General features: G+C 42.3%; 1 protein-coding gene across 13 annotated transcripts in view; it reads left to right on the forward strand.

The window, feature by feature from the left end:
- Positions 1-22358, forward strand: part of ZNF385D (zinc finger protein 385D) — a 641404-nt gene that overhangs the window by 436782 nt on the left and 182264 nt on the right. For 10 of the 13 annotated variants that reach the window (XM_053263038.1, XM_053263036.1, XM_053263040.1 and 7 more), the window contains one exon: positions 5884-6021. The exons of 2 other annotated variants lie outside the window; for them this stretch is intronic. In XM_053263038.1, coding sequence (XP_053119013.1) covers positions 5884-6021 — 138 coding nt within the window. The remainder of the gene's footprint in view (positions 1-5883; positions 6022-22358) is intronic. One more of the 13 variants, XM_053263034.1, reaches the window with a different exon arrangement.

The following is a 22358-nucleotide window of genomic DNA, read 5'->3' on the forward strand; positions in this document are numbered from 1 at the left end:
GTGACCTCCCAGTTCCAGGCTGTTTTGGAGGAAACTGACTATCTAGACCCATTTCAAACTGGTTTTCGGATGGGCTATGGAGTGGAGACTGCCTTGGTCGGCCTGATGGATTATCTCCAATTGGGACTTGACAGAGGAAGTTTGACTCTGTTGGTCCTTTTGGACCTCTCGGCGGCTTTCGATACTATCGACCATAGTATCCTTCTGGAACGTCTGAGAGTGTTGGGGGTGGGAGGCATTGCTTTGCAGTGGTTCCACTCCTACCTTTCTGGCAGATTCCAGATGGTGTCGCTTGGAGACTGTTACTCTTCAAAATCTGAGCTTTTATATGGGGTCCCTCAGGACTCCATACTGTCTCTAATGCATGAAACCATTGGGAGAGATCATCTGGAGATTTGGTGCTGGGTGTTATCATATGCTGATGACACCCAAATCTATTTATCCATGTCAACAACATCAGGAGAAGGCATATCCTCCCTGAATGCCTGCTTGGAAGCAGTAATGGGCTGGGTGCGGGACAACAAACTGAGACTGAATCCAGACAAGACGGAGGTACTTATTGTGTGTGGTTGTCACTCAGGAAGCGATATTAATCTACCTGTTCTAGATGGGGTCACACTTCCTCAGAAGGAATAGGTATGCAGTCTGGGAGTGCTTCTGGATCCACACCTTTCCCTGGTTCCCCAGGTTGAGGCAGTGGCCAGAAGCGCTTTCTATCAGCTTCGGTTGATACGCCAGCTGCGTCCGTTTCTTGAGGTTCATGATCTCAAAACAGTAGTACACTTGCTGGTAACCTCCAGACTTGATTACTGCAATGCACTCTATGTGAGGCGACCTTTGTATGTAGTCCAGAAGCTACAATTAGTACAAAATGCAGCAGCCAGGTTGGTCTCCGGGTCATCTCGAAGAGACCATATTACTCCTATATTACAGGAGTTGCACTGGCTGCCAATAAGTTTCTGGGCAAAATACAAAGTGCTGATTATAACCTACAAAGCCCTTAACAGCTTAGGCCCACAGTACTTAAGAGAACGTCGTCTTCTGCATGATCCACATCGCCCACTGCATACATCAGGGGAGGCTCGTCTGTGGCTACCTTCATGTCGTCTGGTGGGCACCCAGCGATGGGCCTTCTCTGTTGTCGCCTCGAGACTTTGGAACACGCTTCCCGTGGGAATAAGAGTCTTCCCATCTCTAGCGGCTTTTAAAAAGTGTCTAAAGACTTATCTTTTTACCTGGCTTTTTAGCTTTTTAACTTTGGATTGTTTATTATTTGTTTTAAACTGTTTTTAGTATTTAATTGATTTTAATGTTGTTTTTGTTTGTTGTGAACCGCCCTGAGACCTTGGGTTGGGGCAGTATAAAAATGCGCTCAATAAATTAATAATAAACCAAAGCTGACAAAGATACTTCTAGCCACAGCCAAGATCTGTGCATCCAGGTTCAAAGTTGATTCAAATAAAGGTAAAGTGTGCCATCGAGTCCATTTCGACTCCTGGTGCCCACAGAGCCCTGTGGCTTTCTTTAGTAGAATATAGGAAGGGTTTACCATTGCCTCCTCCCGTGCAGTATGAGATGATGCCTTTCAGCATCTTCCTATATCTCTGCTGCCTGATATAGGTGTTTCCCATAGTCTGGGAAACATACCAGCGTGGATTCAAACCAGCAATCTTTTGCTTGTTGGTCAGTCATTTCCCTGCTGTGCAACTTAACTAAGGGCTTGAACCTTCAAGGGAATGCAACCCCAGGCTGAAACCTGCCTGGCTGGTCTGGATTATGCATCATTTTGTTTGCCCCCAAACAATCCATAACTGTTCCAAGACACTAGTTCAGCACTTCAACATGCTGGTGAAACTTCTGTAACTTTTTTCCTTGAGCCATTTTAGATAAAATGCATTTGTGCAATTCATACTCCCACCACAGAATGTGGCATAAAGAAAACTAGATTAACAATTAAATAGTGCTGTATTTGTGACCATTATTTGTTCAAAATATTTTGTTTCTTGAGCACTAAATATGCCTTTGAACAGCTTGACAGGATTTGAACAGTTTGACAGGGTAGGGGGAGAGGCACAGAACAGACCTCTATTGGCTTAGATAGCTTTTTATCTGTTACTAGAGTTGTGCTTACTGTGGGGATGAAACGTGGGCTTCCAGGCAGCCAAAATATTCACTGACACCCCCCCTCAAAAAAAAAAGTTTGCCTTTTTTCACTGCTATTCATTGGTCCAGTCATGTACTTCAGCACATTATTTTGTTTGTCTCTTTTTTGATGTTTAGAAACAGTGACCGACATCCAGAACAGCAAACTGTGAGCACTAGCAATAGCAATAGCACTTACATTTATATACCGCTCTATAGCTGGAAGCTCTCTAAGCGGTTTACAATGATTTAGCATATTGCCCCCCAACATTCTAGGTACTCATTTTACCGACCTCGGAAGGATGAGTCAACCTTGAGCCCCTTGGTCAGGATCGAACTTGCAACCTTCTGGTTACAGGGCAGCAGTTTTACCACTGCGCCACCAGGGGCTCTTCCAACACCAACACCTGCTAACATTCCACACTTTTCTGCATAATGCTGTACACTCTCTCTGAAGCATGGGCATTCTGTGTAAGAGTGCAAATACTTTCCAGAGCTCAACTTTGCTCTAGAAGTACTGTGTTAGATCGCTTCCAGAGGGTCAAGTGATGCATTTCTGTTCTAATAGAGCATATCCAGGGTACAGGGGCTCTACAGAAGATATTTGTGCTCTCGTGTAAAAGTGCAAAAATGCCCATGCTTCAGGGAGAGTGCACAACAGTGCAGGCACTAGGAGTCATCCACTGGGATGTCATAGATTGCACCGCACTGGATTCAGCCAGTGTCATAATCATGTAGTCAGATCTAATGGGTTGAGATGAGGTCACTGTTCTTAGGCACAACAGGTCCTATTTGAATCAAGAATACAGCACCAAAGCAGCAACCAGCTGAACATTTGGACATTTTTGCCTCCTCTAGCACCCCACAAAGAGATGCCTTTTTCAAGAGAGACCAAATATTTGTGAAAGGTAGAAGCCCCCAGCCCCTTCTTTGGTTCAGCCTTCTCAGCTTTTACTTTATCTCTCCTTTTCTCACTAGCCATCTAATCCCAAATCCCATGATAGTTTTCGATCTGACCTCCCCGCCACAAAAGTAATACTAAGAAAAATATGAGATGTAGATGACAAGCAGATGATGAGATTATTCACCTGACCAGGTGAGCAGGAGGGGTGAGGGGGAGGTTTTGCCAACTTACCTTCCCTCCAGATGATCAGCAGACTTCTACTGGGGCACATCTCATGCTCCCAGACAATCCATGGTGCTTCAAGCATCCTGGCCTCCACGTATCCCACTTTGCTCAGTGTGACAACCGCAGTGATTGATGGATAACCCCGTGCGATGGGCGCTCTAGGCGCTTGTCTCTGTGTCTGCTTGGGCTGCCTGAGTGGTCACATGACCTCAGAACTGGGTTAAGGGTGTGCTTGCACCCTTAACCTCGCTAAAAGGCTGGGGTGAAAATCTGGGTTAGGCAGATGGGTAGTACCGTGGATCCTGGCGCTGCACACGAGCAGCCTAACCCAGGCTAAATGTCTAATATATATATGCTAAATAAATAATTTTATTACAGAATATATATTCCAAGTTGCAGTCTATGGACTTTCCCCCACCATCTGGCAGCAGACTGTAGCTAACTCTGGTTATATTTTGAAGGCTTAGCTTTCCAAATTGATTCACCATCAAGGGCTTCTCTCATGATAATAGCCACGGTATTGTTGAAGCTAACCCTATGAAAGCATTAAGCAGTCCATGTGAAAATATAATGACAAAAATATATAAGCTATCCTGGCATGTGTTGTGCTCTGTAATGTGTGCAATTAACCTTAATGTACTATGTTTATATAATTGAATGTAAGCATTCAGTGAGCCATTTTGCTTCAGTTGTTAATGCATAAATCTACTTTATGCTGTATGGTGCACTTAAGTATAGAGTTTAGTTAAGCAGGGTTTCTTCTGAGATTTCTCCTTATTTTTACAGGCTGCTTTTATCAGCTCTGTTTGTCAGAGGTATGGTGTGGGATTGCTGGCGATATTTGCATCAAAGTAAAATACCACTTGGATGTGATCATTTTAATTTTAAATATTTAGATCATCACAATTTGCCACATAGGGTTTAGAATAGAGTGGTAATAAAATATTCTATAACTATAATATTCTTCCATTGGGCAGGAAATGAACAGGTTGACAACAATAGCTGGGATTAAAATAGGCCACAATTTAGGAAGTAACATGCAATCTATTAATGTCAGTGTGGAGGGGATACCTATAAGCGTTTCCAGAGGCCCTGGGAGACTGGCATGGGCACCCAGCCAAGATGGCATAACCTTGAGCTATACCTGACAAATTATCCCATTATACTTGTGGGAAATTAGGTAAGTTCCTATCTGCAGCCCTGTTGCTTATACCTTCGACAGTCTCCCATCTAGAAAATCAGAGCTAACCTGAGTAGCTTTCCAGTTTCTCTGCCTCACTGGAGGCAGCAAATATCAGGGGGCATTTTGGCAGTTTTTTGTATTTGTGTGTGGGGGGGGATAAGTTCACCTTATCCGACAGTGTCACTACTTGGAGGCTCCCAACTGGTGGTCGCCATTTCCCCCGCCGAAGCCCCCAGGAAACAACACTACATCGTCTCCAGAGGACTTTGGAAAAGTAAAAATAGTCATCACACAGAAAAGCGCTATCACTGCTGTGAAATTGACAGGGAGATGAATTCATCTCATTTCTCCTACAGTCTCCCAAAATTTGAGCCAAAAGTCACCAACTGTCAGCTCAGCCTTTGCTAAGATTCTCATTCCATGGACACTTTTATATTCTGTTCTATAGGGCTGATATTTTCCCACATCCACATGAATCCTTCTGACAAAGTGCTGACAAAAAAAAAAAGAAAACAAGCAACTAGCCAATAGCTAAATCCATCCCATTACACACCACCACCCAACAAAGGCAACCCCCACCCCCCAAATAACCCTGCTCAGTCAGGGCTAACATGAAACATTCCTTCCTGTTTCCTACAGAGTGACCAGGGAGAGCCCAGTGCTTTTCCCCCACACAAGTAAATGGGTGTGTGATTCTGCTGCTTGTACCAAAGCAAAGGTGACATTTTAAAGGTGCATTCCTGCTTCTGGCTCCAACTCTCTCCAAAAGCTGATAAAAATCCTAAGCCTTGCTCTTGCAACACAGAGAAGCAGTCCTCCACCCCTTCCCCTTGCCCCAGCAAGCTTCCCCTCATTCTCCAGAGGCTTAGCTGTGATGGACCAGAGAAACGTTTTCACAGTCAGGAAACAGAGACAAATAACATTCAATTTTGTCTTTCTCTAACTTCCACAAACAAATATTGCAAAGAGAGGGGAAGTGGAACATATTTCAGACGTTTTCCCAGAAAAGCACAGAGTGATATATATTTTGTCAAAGCAAAGCTCAGTTAAAGTGCCTCTTCCATGAAACTGAACCAGATAATTAAATACTTATAATCAAGCAAGGGAACATTATGGAGACTTCGAAGTGCTTGAACACTTCAAGTGCATGACTTGAGTATGGTGCTCATTCCAAAAAACAATCCAGAGTGCACTATAGTACTGAAGAAGCAGTTGTGGGATTGCCATAAAAGATGTACTTTGTTTTCTTAATGAATGAATGGACTTTATTTCATTTATTAAAATAGTAATGAGGGTAGGATAGTGTACAAATGTTTGGATAATCATCAGTTTGTGTAAATAGACATATTTATTATATAGAATTGTGCGTTCACTCTGTTGTAGTGTTTTCAGGAATTTGTGTTCCAACTTTTTCCCCTTTTCTGTATAGTTTCAGAACAAGAATATGCACATCTCTTGGCCACAGTTCTGCAACTCAGTTATGTCCAAAAAAATGCCAGGGCTGGCACTGGGTAGAGAAGATTCAAAAGAGGTAGGGACTAATTTTGGAAGTCTACTGATTGGAGAAGTAAGTCTGCTGCCTCTGAACAATACGATTCCATTCTTAGCTGTTATGTCTAATAGCCTTTAATAGACCCATATTCTTTGAACTTGTCTAATCCTTTTTTAAAGCCCTCTATATTAGTGGCCATCGTCACATCCTGTGGTAATGAATTCCACATTAATTATTTTCTGAATGAAGAAAACAAATACCTGCTCAGTAAATCTACCTGTCTGAGATCTGTAAATATATACACATATAAATACCTGAAGGGGAGTCAGTAAATAAGGTGACTGTAAGTATAACATAAAAACTCTTTATTCCAGAAACATGTACTCTGTTTTTCAATGTAACCACTGCCCATCTTGACATATGTGGATGCGGCAACAGGACAATGCTCACCCCATGTTGCCAAAGCAGCATCGGAGTGCATTCAGGAGTTGAAATTTGAGACCTTACCAACAGTCCTTTTTCTAATTGTTTTAATCTGTGTGTGGATGAGTTTTGTTCTGGGCGACAGTATCAAGGCAGTGTGTGTGCACATGCGTTCAGAGCTGGGCCTTCCTGATTCAACCTGAGCGGGATCTAAAATGAACTGAGCAGACATTACAAAATATGTGAGCGCAGGCACATGTGCACACCGTAGAGGAAACATTGCTTACCACATCCTCCATTCAGTCCTGATCTTGTGCCTTCTGATTTTCACATGGTTGTAACATTTAAAGATGCACAAAGGGGCTGCAAGTTCAGGGACGATACAGACATTCAAAATGTGGTACATAATTGGCTACTCTCATTACCAAAAAGCTTCATAAAATAATTTTTAAAAGCTTGTCAGTTCCTGGAATAAATGTATTGAGATATGAGGTGGTTGCATTAAAAAACAATGCATGTTCATTTTTTTGGAATAAAGAGTTTTCATGCTATACTTAGATTCACCTTATTTATTGGGGGGGGGTTGGTGTGTGTGAATAAAATACTAATGGTTGTCATTTGTGGCATTTGGTCAAGACTGTGGGGAAATGCTTCTACAGAGATTCCAATTGTCTGTAACTCTATAGTCCAACACTCATAGGGGAGATAGGGTTTCTTGCCTTGTTGGATGCACTATTGCTATAAGCAAGAGAAGCTAGAGTTAAGACGACTCACCATTCTGGCCTTATAACAAATACTCTAGAGCAAGCTGCCCTTTTACCAGGATATCATCTGCTGAGAATTTACTGCTAATATATTTTATAACATGCTTTAGAGTGATTTATTAATGCAAGGAGCTTTGAATATAGGAAGAAGTAGGAGCTGCCATGTTTTATGTGCTGAACTATCTTTTGCCAAAATAGTTGAGCTACAAGGCCAATGTAGGTGGGAAAAACAACACAAAAAGATCCATAAGGCATATTTAAGATGAATTTTATGCCTATCATATAATTATATCAACAAATAGCAAACACTAAGCAGAAAGAGTTGAAAAGAGCATATTAGAGTATCCCAGGTTCTAGTGCTCTTCCAAAGAACTAGAACTTGGGATACCCTAATACAATTCAGAAGAGGCCAGATGTCACATTCCAGACAACTAGGTCCTTATGATACATATTGCTAATGTTATAACTGGTAAAATAATCCAAGGAATCTATTGTGGACTTGACTCCTTCAGGTAGGGGTTTGTTTGGTTTTTACTACTAGTGGTAGCATCATAGAGGAAGAAATGACAAAAATTCCATCCAGTGTGAACCCCTTTCTAAAGCACAGGATGATCCATTCACCAAGATGCCCCCAAATCAACTTAGGCATTCCAAACTACAGTCTGTGAAATGAAGAGTTCCAGGTGACTGAAGCAATCTGGCCAAGCCACATGCCACAAGATAAGGCAAACCTCTGTGATCCTCAGGAAACATTCTCTTCATTCCCAGTAAACACTGAGCCTCTAATTGTCTGTCTGTCTAGCTATCATTCAATTTCTGTACTGCCTTTCATAAGACATCACAAGACGGTTTACAAAAAATAAAATAGAATACAACTCCATTAAAACCACATTAAAGTATCAAAAGCAGTGAAAACAATAAAAACCATAAAACACCAAAAAACCCCAAACATAACAATGATAAACAGAATAGCGGAGGAACTAAGAAACCTGGCAGCTCCTGAGGAGTAAAAGCCTGAACAAATTAAAAGGTCTTTAGTTGTTTATAAAAATCAGCTGCAGATGTCAAGGAGTGGACACTCACTGGGAGAGTATTCCAGAGCCTGGAAGCAAATAGAGAAGGTCCTGACCCATGCACAATAATTTAGCCTCTGCCTCTCTCAGTGTTGGCAGGAGTTTTCCCAGATAGCAGGCGTTACCACAGGTTTACTGCAAGGTTTTACTGTGAGTTTGGATTTGCTCAAAAATCCCAATGCAAAAACTGGATTTTTTAAACCCTGGACATAACTCGAGCTAAGTTCCAGTACACCTGGAAAAACCTGAATCGTGTTTGAGGTGTTCTCTGATATATCACACAGACTTCATGGTAAATCTAGTTGATATGTGAATGCACACCAACCCTCCCAAAGTAAAGTCACCATCTGGGCAAGCTCCAGGTGAAGCAAAGCCCTCTCTGATGACCTTGTTGGGTGGGCAGAAACCCTTGAGAGCAGGCAGTCCTTCATATATTTAGGGCTCAAACTGGTAAGGGCCTTAAAGTAATAACCAGTACCTTGAATTAGATGTGGAAATAAATTGGCAGCCAGTACAGCTCTTTCAAAATAGATGTAAAATTCTCCGAGCAAGCAGTTCCAGAGAGAAGCCTGACAGCTGCATTCTGCATCAACTTAAGTTTTTGAATCGGCTTCAGGGGCAGCCCCACATAAAGCGCACTGCAGTTACAGTAAGCCTCAGTGGGTCTAAGGCATAGGTAACCATGGCCAGATCTGCCTTCTCAAGAAAGAGACAGAGCTGGCGCACTAGCTGAAGCTGTGCAGTGGCATCCCTGATCATCCAAAAGCAGAGCCAGGTCCAGAAACACCTCCAAGATGCAAGCGGAGCACAACCCCATCCAGACCCCGTGGAACCAACCTATCCCAATTGGCTATACTACTGACCAGCAGCACCTCCGTCTTGTCTGAATTTAACCTGAGTTTGTTAGCTCACATCCAGCCTATCACCGCCTCCAGCCCCCAGTTCAGTACATCCACTGCTTCCCTAGGATCTGATGTCAGAGAGAAGTAGAGCTGAGTGTCATCTGCATATTGATGACACTTCAGTCCAAACCTCCTGATGACCTCTCCAAGTGGTTTCATGTGGATGTTAAACAGCAGGAGGGACAATACTGAGCCTTGCAGGACTCCATAAGCCATTTCCATAGACTCCATAGACTCACATTGTGCTGTTCCCTTACCTTTGGGTACCTTTTATCCTGGAAACATTCTCCATTAGTCCTTAATCATGTGTTGATTCCCAAGTGGATTAAACAACACAATACTACACTGCCTTAAATAACCAACAGAAAAATACTGATGAATTTCAGTGAAATCCATGAGGTCTTTTTATGATTAAAAACATAGATATAAGTAGTAAGAACTTCTCTGCATTTCCTCTGCATTGTGCTTACTTTTGCCAACTTTGTATAGTGCTAGGACTAGCAGTGCTATTATCTACTGGGCAAGAGTGAATCAAAATATTCTACTGCCTCTTTGTAGGCTGCCCAGAAATGTCATCATGCCGGTCACTATGTAACAACATGTAACAAACATAACCAAGTGGATGGTCCACATTAGGTAAAGTCTCCCCACACAGTGTGCACAGGTCACATGGTAATGGATGCTATGTTTTACAGCTGTTGCAAGAATAATGCTGCCATGTAGATGCTGTCTGTGGGCCACTGCACTGGTGCCTAGGAAGGACTCGTACACAAAACTATTCAAAGGAAAGACCTGGATATGTGAGAGTTGGGAAAGAGCTTTTTTATGAGCCTGTCTCTGTGTGTGTGTGTGTGTGTGTGTGTGTGTATGTGTTTGATCTGCATGTTGTTACAGAGACAGAGTAAAAGATACAGAGTAAATTACAGGAGCACTCCGGTGACTTAAAAAGCATCATCTCAGAAGTGGCTGTAAGTATCCCCCATAAGCCTGATTACTGCAGCTGTCTGATTTCATCAGTATTGCTTGTAGTTAAGCTACTGGCAAAGCTTGCTTCTCTGTGTATACAGACATCCCTTAGAGCCAGTTTGGCTATTTTCTGAAACAGATATCCAGCACTTTTTAAAATATTAATTCAGAAGATGCTAGTGACAAGTCCAAGTGTGAGAGAAGCTCTGAAAAGCCAGACCTGAAAGCGCATGGGAATCAATGGGGGTTCTTTCAGTTGACTTGGAAATAATGTTCTAATTGGCTATAAAACGCTGAGAAGACATAGATTACGTCTGAAATGGGCACAGAAATAGCTCACATTTATTTATTTATTTATTTATTTATAACATTTATATCCCACTCTTCCTCCAAGGAGCCCAGAGCAGTGTACATGGTTATGTTTATCTTCACAACAACCTTGTGAGGTAGGTTAGGCTGAGAGATATTGTGACTGGCCCAGAGTCACCCAGTGAGTTTCATGGCTTAATGGGGATTTGAACTTGGGTCTTTCCGGTCCTAGTCCCACACTCTAACCATTACACCACACATGGCACTGCCCCTGACACTAAAGTGAATGGAATAGCTCTTGGTTATGCATAGCTCTGTGTGCATGTTGGAACTCCCATCTGCAACCCAGAACTGCTGAGCTGAGGCTAGTATGTCTTGCAAAAAAAATGCTACGGAGACAAAAATTAAATAGGTAATTTTGATGCTAATTCCCATCTCTCTGCATCCTCTGACTGAAAAACAAAATTGTGTGAGGAGAAAGATGAATGTGTGGTGATTCTAAAGAACAGCAAAAAGGTTTACATCAATTATTCACACACTGTTCAACTTTTTAGGGGTAGGAACCTATATTATCTAAACAGCTTGAATACTTTTAGTGGCATTTGCTGCTAAAATGTAATTCTGGAAATTATTATGCATCTACTGCCAATTCAAACAACTGTTTCTCTGCCACAAGGAAGCATTAATGCAGTTACCTCACACAAACACTGATGTTAAAATATTTGCCACTTGGCATCATTCATTTGAATCCTAGATTTACATAATAATATATAACCAATATATAACTTCTTATTTAATTTTAATGTCTTATATTTTGACAGTATTTGACATCATATGACATCAGGATACAGTAGGATTTTGTATATGAATGTATATGATAGGAGAGATATGATAAAGTTTAGTTTTTTGATGGAATTATATCATTGGTCCATGGAAGTTATCGTTATTTGTCAATGCCATTTAGTATATGCTTTTGTTGGCTGGTTGGAGACTGTAATAAATGAATGTATTGATTTATTGATTGATTATTTAGCATCTCTTGGTTGACATAAAATTGCATTTACCAATTTACTGTGACAGATAGCTGAAATTCAAATTTATTTATTTATTTATTTATTTATTTATTTATTTATTTATTTATACTTTACATTTTTATCTCACTCTTCTTCCAAGGAGCCCAGAGTTGTGTAAGTTAGGTGACCGGCCCAGAGTCACACAGTGAGTTCTGTGGCTGAATGAGGATTTGAATTCAAGTCTCCCTGTTCCTAGCCCAGGACTCTAACCACTATACTACACTGGCCCCACTACATTGGCTGATATCCAGAGTAAAGTTGTGCTTGTGCAAACAGGTTGCTAAGTCAGAAGTTGGCGTTCCAAACGCGTGCTGCACTTGCACAAGGTGCAGGAGCATAGAGCTACATTTTGTTCTGCTGTTGTTGCGCAAGTGCTGCTTTGAGCGTTCCTGCAACTTCACATAGCTAGCACAGCGTTATGTCAGCCATGATTTGGAATTTGGAATATGGCTTAAACCTTGAACATTTGGAAGTGTTTTTGGTTTTGGTACCTGACAAGAACTAAAGACAGGCTGTCAAACAGCCTATAGCACTCCATTTCTGAAGGGGATGTATGTGTGTCAAATTACTATTACAGCCCATTCTCATGCCTGGAGTCACTGCTTGCCCCACTGTTTCACCACCATATCAAGAATCCAGAAGAAAGAGTTGTGGAACACGAGGACTGGGCTGTGGTAGTAATTTTACAGTCCTTCTCACAACAGAGTAGCATTTTATAGTAATTATAGTTCATAACCCCTAGTTATTATTAGTCATTTTATAGTCATCATTTTATAGTAATTATAGTTTATAGTAATGTTCATGTAATATGGTTTTATTGCTTCATAATCTGTCCTATCCTAATGTATGAACTCCTCATAATTACTGCCTCATGCTATCTTATGCTGGTCTTGGACCGTAATAAAAATGATTGATTGGTTGGTTGACCAGGCCATGGAATATAATTAAGAATGCTACTAGTTTAAGGATATCAGTATTCTTTATAGAAAGGCAGGTGCAGACTGCTTTCTATTCTCTGCTGCTCATTCTTTGTCTGCTTCGCCTCCAGTCTACGATAGGGAAGTGCATGGAACTGGCTGGCCCAGTTCGGTTCGAGTCCAGACCAGACTCAAGACCTACTGGGCCAGTTCGGTCAGGCACCCCCTCAACCCCCCCTGGCTCATTTCAGTCCGGGGGGCAGTTAGCAGACCTTTTTATGTAAAAAAAAATTTTTTACCTTATCCCCCTCTGGGGAGTTCCTGGAGGGGGCGGGGGTCTGTGGAGGTTCCCCCTCCCCCGACCAAGTCTCCTTATTGCCCCCTCTGACTGGTTCAGCCAGCTCTTTGGCCGGTTTTTGGCCTTCTCCTGGTGGCCCAGCAGCCATTTTGGAGGCTGTGCCCCTGCATGATTGGCCTCTGCGTGGCCTGGGCCGTGCAGAGGTCCATCATGCAGGCACACGGCCTCCAAAATGGCCACCAGGCTACCAGGAGAAGGCCGAAAACCAGCCAAAGAGCCGGCGGAACTGGCCAGAGGGGGCAGTAAGGAGAGCCAGCAAGGGAAGGGGGAATCTCCTTGGACACATACACCCCTGCCATCTCCAGGAACTCCCCCGAGGAGGATAAGGTTGGGGGAAAAGAAAAAAGGTCCGCGGACCCCCCGAACATTTTGGCGTGTTCAGTCCGGGGTCGGATTGAACAGGGGGTGGTTCGGTTTGACCCCGAATCATCAAACTGAACCGATTTGACATTGAACTGGCTTGACGGCAAGCCGGTTTGCACACCGCTAGTCTAGGACTGGACTAAAAAGTAACTAAAGCTCCATTCAAGAGGTGGCCAGGATCAAGTAGTGGATTAACCAGAAAAACCACACATTTGTTTAGTGAACCCTGGTTTTCAGGGCTGTCTTTCACTTTTTTAATATACTTTTAAATGGTTGAAGGCCCCTATTTACAATACAGGGCACACATGTATCAAGCACTTTGGTAGATGGAGAAAAAATGGATAGATATAAAAAGTAATAAATAGTAAACAGTGAGTCTGTCAGTGGCGCGGCGACAAACCTGCTTATAAAGCCCGCTATTTAGCCAGGGTCAATGGCATGACGGCACCCTTATCTCAGGCTAAGTCCTTGTGTGTCAGCACCATGCAGCAGCGACACGGGAACAGGTTCCCAGCCAGTACCAGGAGGGGGGGGAATCCCCAGAATGCCCTACGCTCTAGCGTGGTCCATTGTGGGATTTCCAGGGGCCAGGCTGGAAACACGTCCTGGCTGCCAACCTTCTATGCCTCCTGGGGCAGCAGATCATCTGGGTGCATGATGTGCATGCTCAGTAACAGAGGAGGTTGTTTAAGCAACCTTCCTTGCTACCTGCCCAGTAGCCCTCTCATTCAGTCGTGATAATGGACTCAGTATTTTATTATCTGGTCTTCAGAATGCACCCTTCCTCCCCAAGACAAATTCTTCCCCATCCTCTCTTGTTAGCCTAAACCATGGTTTAGTGGTGATTAAAAATATCATACACCAATAATAATAATTTTAAACCATAGTTTTAAAAGCTAACAAATGAAGAAAGGGAGGAATTTGTGCCAGAGAGTGGATGAGAGTGGAGAGGGACTGCAGGAAAGTAGTCCTAGGGTTGTCAGGAGTTCAGATTCCAAATTTGCACATTGTGGCTAGCAGGGAGCCAACATTATGATGTTGGCCAATGTCAGAAAAGACTTGCCTAACCAAGAGAACAGGGCTTTATCTAGTAACCAGAAACATCAAGTAGCTGTTTTGTCAGCTGCACTGGCTCCCAGTAAGTTTCTGGGCATAATTCAGGTTTTAACCTTTAAAGCTGTTTTGGCCATTGGCTGTAAATAAAGGCTCTATCTATCTAACCTTTAAAGCCCTGAATGACATGGGACCAGGTTATTTGAGAGTCTGCCTTGTCCCATATGTCCCCACCCAGACCCTGAGATCTTCTTCAGAGGCCTTGCTCTTAGTAGTTTTGCCAGATGAAGTAAGATGGATGGCTACTAGGGGGAGGGCCTTTTCGGTGGTGGTACCCTGTTTATCTAATGGCCTCCCCAATGAAGCTTGCCTGGCACCATCACTTTGTTCTTTTAGATACCAGGTAAAGACATTTCTGTTCAACCAGGCCTTTCAAAAGGTTTTTAAAAGTTTTTAAAATCTTTTAATGTTTTGTTGTAATCTTTTGTTTTGTTTTGATGTGTTTTGATTGAATATTTTATTCAATTGTGTCATTGTTTTACTTTGTGAACTGCCCAGAGAATGAATGTTATGGGGCAACCAGCAAATAAAGTTGATGACGATGATACGGGTACATCTAGTTGCCAGTTACATTGAGTGGATAGGTTTATGCATAGCAGACTGCTCTCTTTTATTGCTAATTGGATTTCTTCATGAAGTAGACTACCAGGTGTAACATCTTTGTAATGCAAGTAGCTTAAAAATATATTTGCTACCATTTCAAACTAAGTGGCATTTCCCACTCAGCCATCAGACAACCCCTGGGAAGCTTCAGCAGTCACATCCAAAGCTCCAAGTCTACTCTACAGAAGCTGCATATGTAGTCCTATTATTAAGATGCAAAAGGCAGAAGCTATCAGGCATAGAAAATAGTTTATTTCCCAGCCAATTCATTACATATCCATTACAAACATACACATTCCATCTCAAGTGAAAAATTAAGGTATGAAAGTAAGTCTGTATTATTCTCTCTAGTGTTGCGATGAAGAAATTTTTCTGACTGTTAAATCCTAGTGGAAGAAGTGGGGCAGAAGTAATCATTAGGTTTCATGCACATCCAGGGTGGTGGAGAGTGGGCACTTTAAGAGGAGGAAGGCAGGTCTTACCTACCCCTCCATTACACCTTCGCTGCCCCCCACCGCCCCAGAATGGCACTGTTTGTATTAGGCAGCCGGACTCTCTAGCTGAATTTGCTTAGAAGCAGGAGGTTCCTTGTTCCCAGCAGGAAATAGCATCTTAGCATGTGTGGACACCATCTTGAGTCAGATTCAGAACTGACCACTCAAGATGGCATCCGCACATACTCAGACACCATTTCCTGCTGGGTACAGGAAACTGTACCCAATTTGTACCCGACCTGTTTCTAAGCAAATGCAATTGGGCAAACAGAGAGCCCGGCTGCTTAATACAAACAGAACTGCTCTGGTGCAGCAGGGGACAGTGAAGATGTAACGGAGGGGCAGGTAAGACCTGCCTACCTCCTTTTAAAGTCCATGCTGGTCCCCAGCCAAAACAATTAGGCTTGGGCAGCTCAAAGCGTTTCAGCACCTGGAAACAGAGGTGCCAAAATGCTTCGAGCACATCCCTAGTAATAATCAGCTGCCAGTACTGTATGATGATGGAGGGAGAGGGCAGCCCACTTTCTTGCTGGCAGAAGAAGTGAGGTGGCAGTGGTGACAGGAATGCTGCAGCCAGCGCTATGAAGATATGCAGCTGTTGACTGGCTAGCAGTGGTCTGTGAGAAAGCTGATATAAATATTCTGCAGTTGGCTGGTTCTGTAGGGCTGAGCCAAAGTCCCCACTCCCAGTCTCACCGCTTCATTCACAGGCAGTGAAATTAAAGTGTGTCATATGGGGAAGACAGAGCCAAAATTTATAAATGACAGTTGGTGGCTGCCATTTTATTTTATTTTTAACCAGCAGTTTGCTCAAGTGATGACAGAAAGTATTACCCTCCTTTTCCCTCTCCATAACTCCAGATCTGAGCTGAAGAATATCTGAGGACAGCCCCTTTCCTCCACAATTTCCTCTTGTCTGTCGGAGCACCCCCTCTCCATAAGTTGCTGCTCAGTAGCAGAAGACTACCTCCTGCTCTGCCTCACTGGCCACTTGTATCAGGACACTTAAAGCTTAAACAAATTTCAGGGTTGACAGTTTGGCAACCCTCGTTCTCTTCCAGATCACATTAAAGCAAGTAGATTTATTCAGTGATGGAGCAAGTCTGAGCACAGCATTCTGTGCCAGTTTGCTCTCACAAAGATATGACTTCCAACCCTAGCCTTAACCTATAAAAACTGTTTAAAAGCAATGGCAAGAGTGTACGTGCCTGGAAAATTAATAATGCATCATCTGCATTCTGCAGACATGGAATAGAACCTAAAATTTCAGAAGCATGAAATTTCTCATTCTCCACACATAATTTCAAATAATTTAAAAATAGCTTTAATAAAATAGGTGCCAAAAGGCATGTTCGGCAGAATGCTGACTCCTTTGCAATGCTGACTGTGCTCCTGATCTACTAAGAAGAAATCTATTTGAAGTTTTAGTATAACAACTAATCAAATGTTGTAATGCCCTATCTATAGTGCTTCCACTGTTTTCTACTATACTCATATTTCACCATTATAGTTACTATAGCCTAAGATGATCCATATATAGAACTGGATTGTCATTCATCTTGACAGAAAGAAGTGTTGTAATACGTCCCATTTTAGATTTACAGACATTTCTTTGTCAGGTGCAAATCAAGGGAGTTCTCATACAGTTTATCTTGCAAAAGATAAAGGTTCAAACAATGTATCTTGCAAAAATATTCATTTAATAAACACAAAGAGATTTCACAGATTTTAACAGTACTATAAAAGGAGTGTATGATTTTTAAAATAAACTATAGGTTCCCCCCCCCCGACTTCTTTTAAGATGTCATTTTTTAGCCTACTTTCCAGTAGACTTATGAGATCACCCGGCATTCCGTGTGTCCGTCTCTGTGTGTGTGTGTGTGTGTGTGTGTCCCTCTTCATCTTTGCAACACCTGGACCAAGATGAACCAAATTGGGTACAGTTGTAGGGACACATATAGACACCTCAACAGCGTAGTTTGTGATGATGTCATCCACCCAATTCAAGTTGGCAGATGCATAAACTTTTGAGGTGCAAGTAGGCTACCGTGTAAACTGCCTAACCAATTTGAAACAAATTTGCTGCAGCTGTAGAGACATATAGGGATGTCGCAATGGCAGAGTTTGTGATGATGTCAACCACCTCAACCCAACATGGTGAAAGCGTGAACTTATGAGGTACAAGTAACCTAAATTCTGGATGCTTAATTGATTTGAACTAAATTATGTACAGTTGTAGTGAGTGATACATAGAGACACATCAGTGAAGTAGTTTGTGGTGATTTATGTATTATTTATTCGATTTCTATACCGCCCTTCCAAAAATGGCTCAGGGCAGTTTACATAGAGAATAACAAATAAATAAGATGGAACCCTGTCCCCAAAGGGCTCACAATCTAAAAAGATACATGAGACACACACCAGCAACAGTCACTGGAGGAACTGTGCTGGGGGTGGATAGGGCCATCCAACTGATGATGTAATCCACCCTGATTCAAGATGGCAGATGCATAAACTTTTGAGGCGCAAATGGGCTAACACATGAATTGCCTAACCAATTTGAATCAAATTTGCTTCAGCTTGCTACATTAAATAGGCTAATTAGTTCTTACTAGAACAACTTGTTTGTTTTAGTAGTTGGTCAGTGAACCTTTCTGTTCTTTTAGCAATAGCAATCTATTTCTAACATTGGATTAGAGTTTTAAAATGAATGATTATATTGGTTTCATAATTCTGTTCATATTTGAGAAACTTCAGCTCTTTTCCACATAGATGCATACGAACATGTGGCAGGACAGCAGGAACATTCCTGTCGGCCAATTTCCCACTTTACCTGGGCCTCACTCTCTCTTTCTCAACTCTTCCCATAAATGTAGGTTATTTACATGCATTACAAGATCATTGATTGTACTTGTCACACAAGTACATCTTAGACCTCCATTCCACAATATTTTTGTGTTGCCTCTTGCCACCTCTCTCTCTTTTCCCTTCAAGAAAGAAGTCCCTCTTCAGGTGATCACTCTTTGAGGCAAAACTGGCCACTACTAGAAAGAACAGGACTTTTCAGTGGTGGGCTAATCCTTGTTTTGGAATCCTCCCTTCTTGCGGAGAAGATATGCCAGATCTGCTCTGTCACAGCCCTTAGGTGGCTGTAAAAATACTATCCCCACTCATGTTTTTGAACTATAGATTAATGGGAGTTAAAAAGTCTTTTTTAATGTGTGGCTTTCTGTTTTGTGACTTTTGTTGTAATCCTGAGTGTTTAATGTTTTCTAGTGAAATCATTGTACTAACTGTTCTAAACTACTTTGGGGGCTCTGAGCTAAAAATGGAGTATATTGCTTAGATGACTCCGAAAACGTCTCTTTTATTAAACCAGTCACTGCTCACCTCTGCAACAGAGACCTGCTGCAACCCAGTGATGTCTAGGAAGGCGCACAGGCAGTGCTGGGAAGTGGAGTCCTTCCAAGCACTCGCAGCATTATTTGAAGGTGAACAGTGGAAACAGTCTCTTCTGTATGGTGCCAATGAGGCTGTGTAGCGTATTCAGCTTCAAGTATTTAGAGCTAAATATTTGCACAGCCCTAATGCCTAGAGTACCCACTTTGATGAAGGTCTCTAAAAAGGGGTAGAGAAGTGAGAGTGGAGTGCAAGCTGGGCGGTTGCCCACCTATGCTTCATTTTTAAGCCAATCCAACTCTCACTCCCAAATGACATATTTTGTTCCTCTATACTTCAATTGATCTTTAATCCATTATTTTCCTTTTCATGGCTGAAACACAGGACAGATTTAAGTAGGGAAGCAGTTCATATGTGAATTGCTGCTTTTAATTAAGCCTTGACATCATTGTCCATTGGGTACATAGAAATTGCCTTCCCATCAAAAAGCAGCAGCACTTTTCAATAAATTAAAGTTTTATGTTGGCTTCAGATTAAGGAGTCATTTCCAAGAGTGCAGTGCCTTGAAGGCATGAGAGATTGCAGACTGTTTAGATATTATATTTTAAACTTCACACAGTTACTTGAGCAGAACATATGCTTGTTGCGTGCTAAAATTAAATAGACAGAAACACAGTTTGGAAGGGTTTACACTGAAAGAGAAGGTCATAATAGCACTAAGAGACATTACTGCATTATACAAAGTAGTACCCAGGTCTTGATTCTCCTCAGATGACTGACAGGCTGTTGGAAGGAAGTAATTCCTGCGCCACCAGACAGGTAGCTAAATTTTGTAGTGCAGCCCTCCGTTTGCGGAAGAGCTTAATAATGGGGAAATAGGCGATGGATTTAAGGCCAGAGCAACTTGTAGCCATAATGTGGCTAGCTGCAGGTGGGCACGCAGGTACTGGTATCACCTGTATATCAGCAGTAAATCTAATGACAATATTTTCCCAAGCTCCCGAATTGTTTAACCCTTCTCAAATTTAGGAGTCGAGAAGTCAACTGGTTGAGTTTTGATTTGTGTGTAATAGCCTCATAAGTATGAAATACTGCTGCCTCCTTTATCTCTAATTATTTCAGTAGTATTTTCAGTACCTTGATGAAACCTCCTTCTTGCTGAGGAGGTCTTTTTAAAATTTATTTGGTGTTATTGTTTGCAATAGAAGTTTGATTGTCTTCTCTTTTACATTTGTTTTAACCTCATGCTGGTTGCTGACCGAAATAAAAAGATTGATTGATACAAAGTAGTAATCATATGATGCTACTGTTACAAAACTGGAGGCAGTCTTCTTATATTATATAAGGCACATTCAATTCTTATTAATGAATATGTACTTTGATGAAGCTTGGGTTAAGGTGAACAAAATAAAATGTCTTTGATATTTATTCTAATTGGGGGTGAGGGGGGCAGAAAAACTGCAAGTTGATAAATATTCTTACACTCTCCTGATACTGCAAGATAGAATATAACTTGTGCATTTTTAAAAAGCCTTATTCAAAACAAGAAAACTAAAAGCCCACTTGTTTTTTCATCCAGTAATGGACTGGATGGGGGATAAGAAATTGAAACTGAATCCAAGCAAGATGGAAGTGCTCATGGTAAGGGGTCATACTTTGATGGACGTGATATGTTCTGGATGGGCTTGCACTCCCCATAAAGGATCAGGTGCGTGCTTTGGGAGTGCTTCTGGACCCAAGCTTCACTCAGGTTTCTCAGGTTGAGGCTATGACCAGGAGCACTTTCTATCAACTTTGACATCTGTGTCCATTCCTTAAAAATAATGATTTCAGAACTGTGGTGCATTCTCTGGTAACCATTCGGCTTGACTACTGCAATGCGCTCTACATTGGGCTGCCTTTGTAGATAGTTCAGAAACTTCAGTTGGTCCAAAATGCAGTGGCTTGATTTGTCTCTGGGGTTTCTTGGAGAGACCATATTATGCCTGTTTTAAAACAACCACATTGGCTGCCAGTAGTTTTCTGGGCAAAATACAAAGTGCTAGTAATTACCTATAAAGCCCTTAGGACCAGGTTATGGAGATAAAGGCTGGTCATGTGGTAGCAAGCATGACTTGTCCCCTTAGCTTAGCAGGGTCTGCCCTGTTTGCATATGAATGGAAGACTAGAAGTGTGAGCACTGTAAGATATTCCCCTCAGGGAATGGAGCCACTCTGGGAAAAGCAGAAGGTTTCAAGTTCCCTCCCTGGCATCTCTTAAGATGGGGCTGAAAGAGATTCCTGCCTGCAACCTTAGAGAAGCCATTGTAAGTCTGTGAAGACAATACTGAGCTAGATAGGCCAATGGTCTGACTCAGTATATGGAAGCTTCCTATGTTCCTACCCAGGAGTGCACCTTCTTGTGCATGATCATCACCTTGCATTAACCTTAAACACACATTAATTAACAAGGTCCATCTCCGGATGCCACCACCTCGTCTGGTGGTGACTCAGGAGTGGGCCTTCTCTGTACTCACTCCTGGACTATGAAATGCCTCCCTATAGACATTTGTGGTTTAACATCTTTACCAGCCTTTAAAAGAGCCCTTAAGGCACTGTTTTTTAGCCAGGCTTTTGGTTATATTTGTTTTAACAGTTTGTCTTATTTATTTTTGTTGTGTTTATTTTTGTGAACCACCTAGAGCCTTTGGAGCCAGGCAGTATATAAATTAGATGATGATGATGATGATGATGTTTTAAAAGCTGTTCTGAAAACTTTTTTATTTTATGTGCCACCAGTCTGGTTCCATCTTGGTTCATGTGGAGCCTGTCCCTTTTGTACAGGCTTGTCTTGTTCTAAAATGTATCTCAGTGCCTAACAAATCTAAAGCCCTCCTCCAAGCATCACCATCTCATCCACTCATTGAGTCCCCTCAGCTGTTCCTGTCTCGCTGGCCCTGCGCGTGGAACAGGTAGCATTTCTGAGAATGCTACCTTGTGGGTCCTGGACTTCATAATGCTACTTAGCAGCCTAAATCTGGCTTCCGGGACCTCCCAACTACATTCCCAACATTGTTGGTGCCAATGTGCACCATGGCAGCTGATTCCTCCTCAGCCCTGCCTAACAGCTTATCTCGACGCCATGTGATGTCCGCAGCCTTCACATCCAACAGGTAAGTCACCACACTGTCTACACACTGATCACAGATCCATCCCTCTATACCCACTAATGATCAAACTGCCCACTAGTAGGAGGCCTCCACACCCTGTGCAAGAAGATATAGGCAAATCACTCATGGAAGGGGTACCTTCTAAGGGAGCATTTCCCTCTTTCTCAGAATGATGTCCTTCTTCCCTGAGAGATTCATTCTCCCTGACAGCAGAGGAGCCATCAGCCTGGGAGTGGGATGTCTCTATCACGCCCCTGAAGGTCTCGTCCATGTACTTATCTGACTCTCTGACCTTCTCCAGATCCACCACCTTGGTTTTGAATGAATGAACTTGTTCCCTGAAAGCCAGGAGCTCCTTGCACCAAGCACACACCCATGTCTTCTGCACATTGAACAAATAGTCATACATATAACACTGTGCAGTGCACTGGGAAGCTCCCCCTCCTCTGCTGGCTTTCAATCTACATAACTGGTTTTATTGGCTGTTTGGAGTATTTGGAGATTGTT

This window comes from Hemicordylus capensis, chromosome 6, assembly GCF_027244095.1.
Source record: "Hemicordylus capensis ecotype Gifberg chromosome 6, rHemCap1.1.pri, whole genome shotgun sequence".
Lineage (NCBI taxonomy): Eukaryota > Metazoa > Chordata > Lepidosauria > Squamata > Cordylidae > Hemicordylus > Hemicordylus capensis.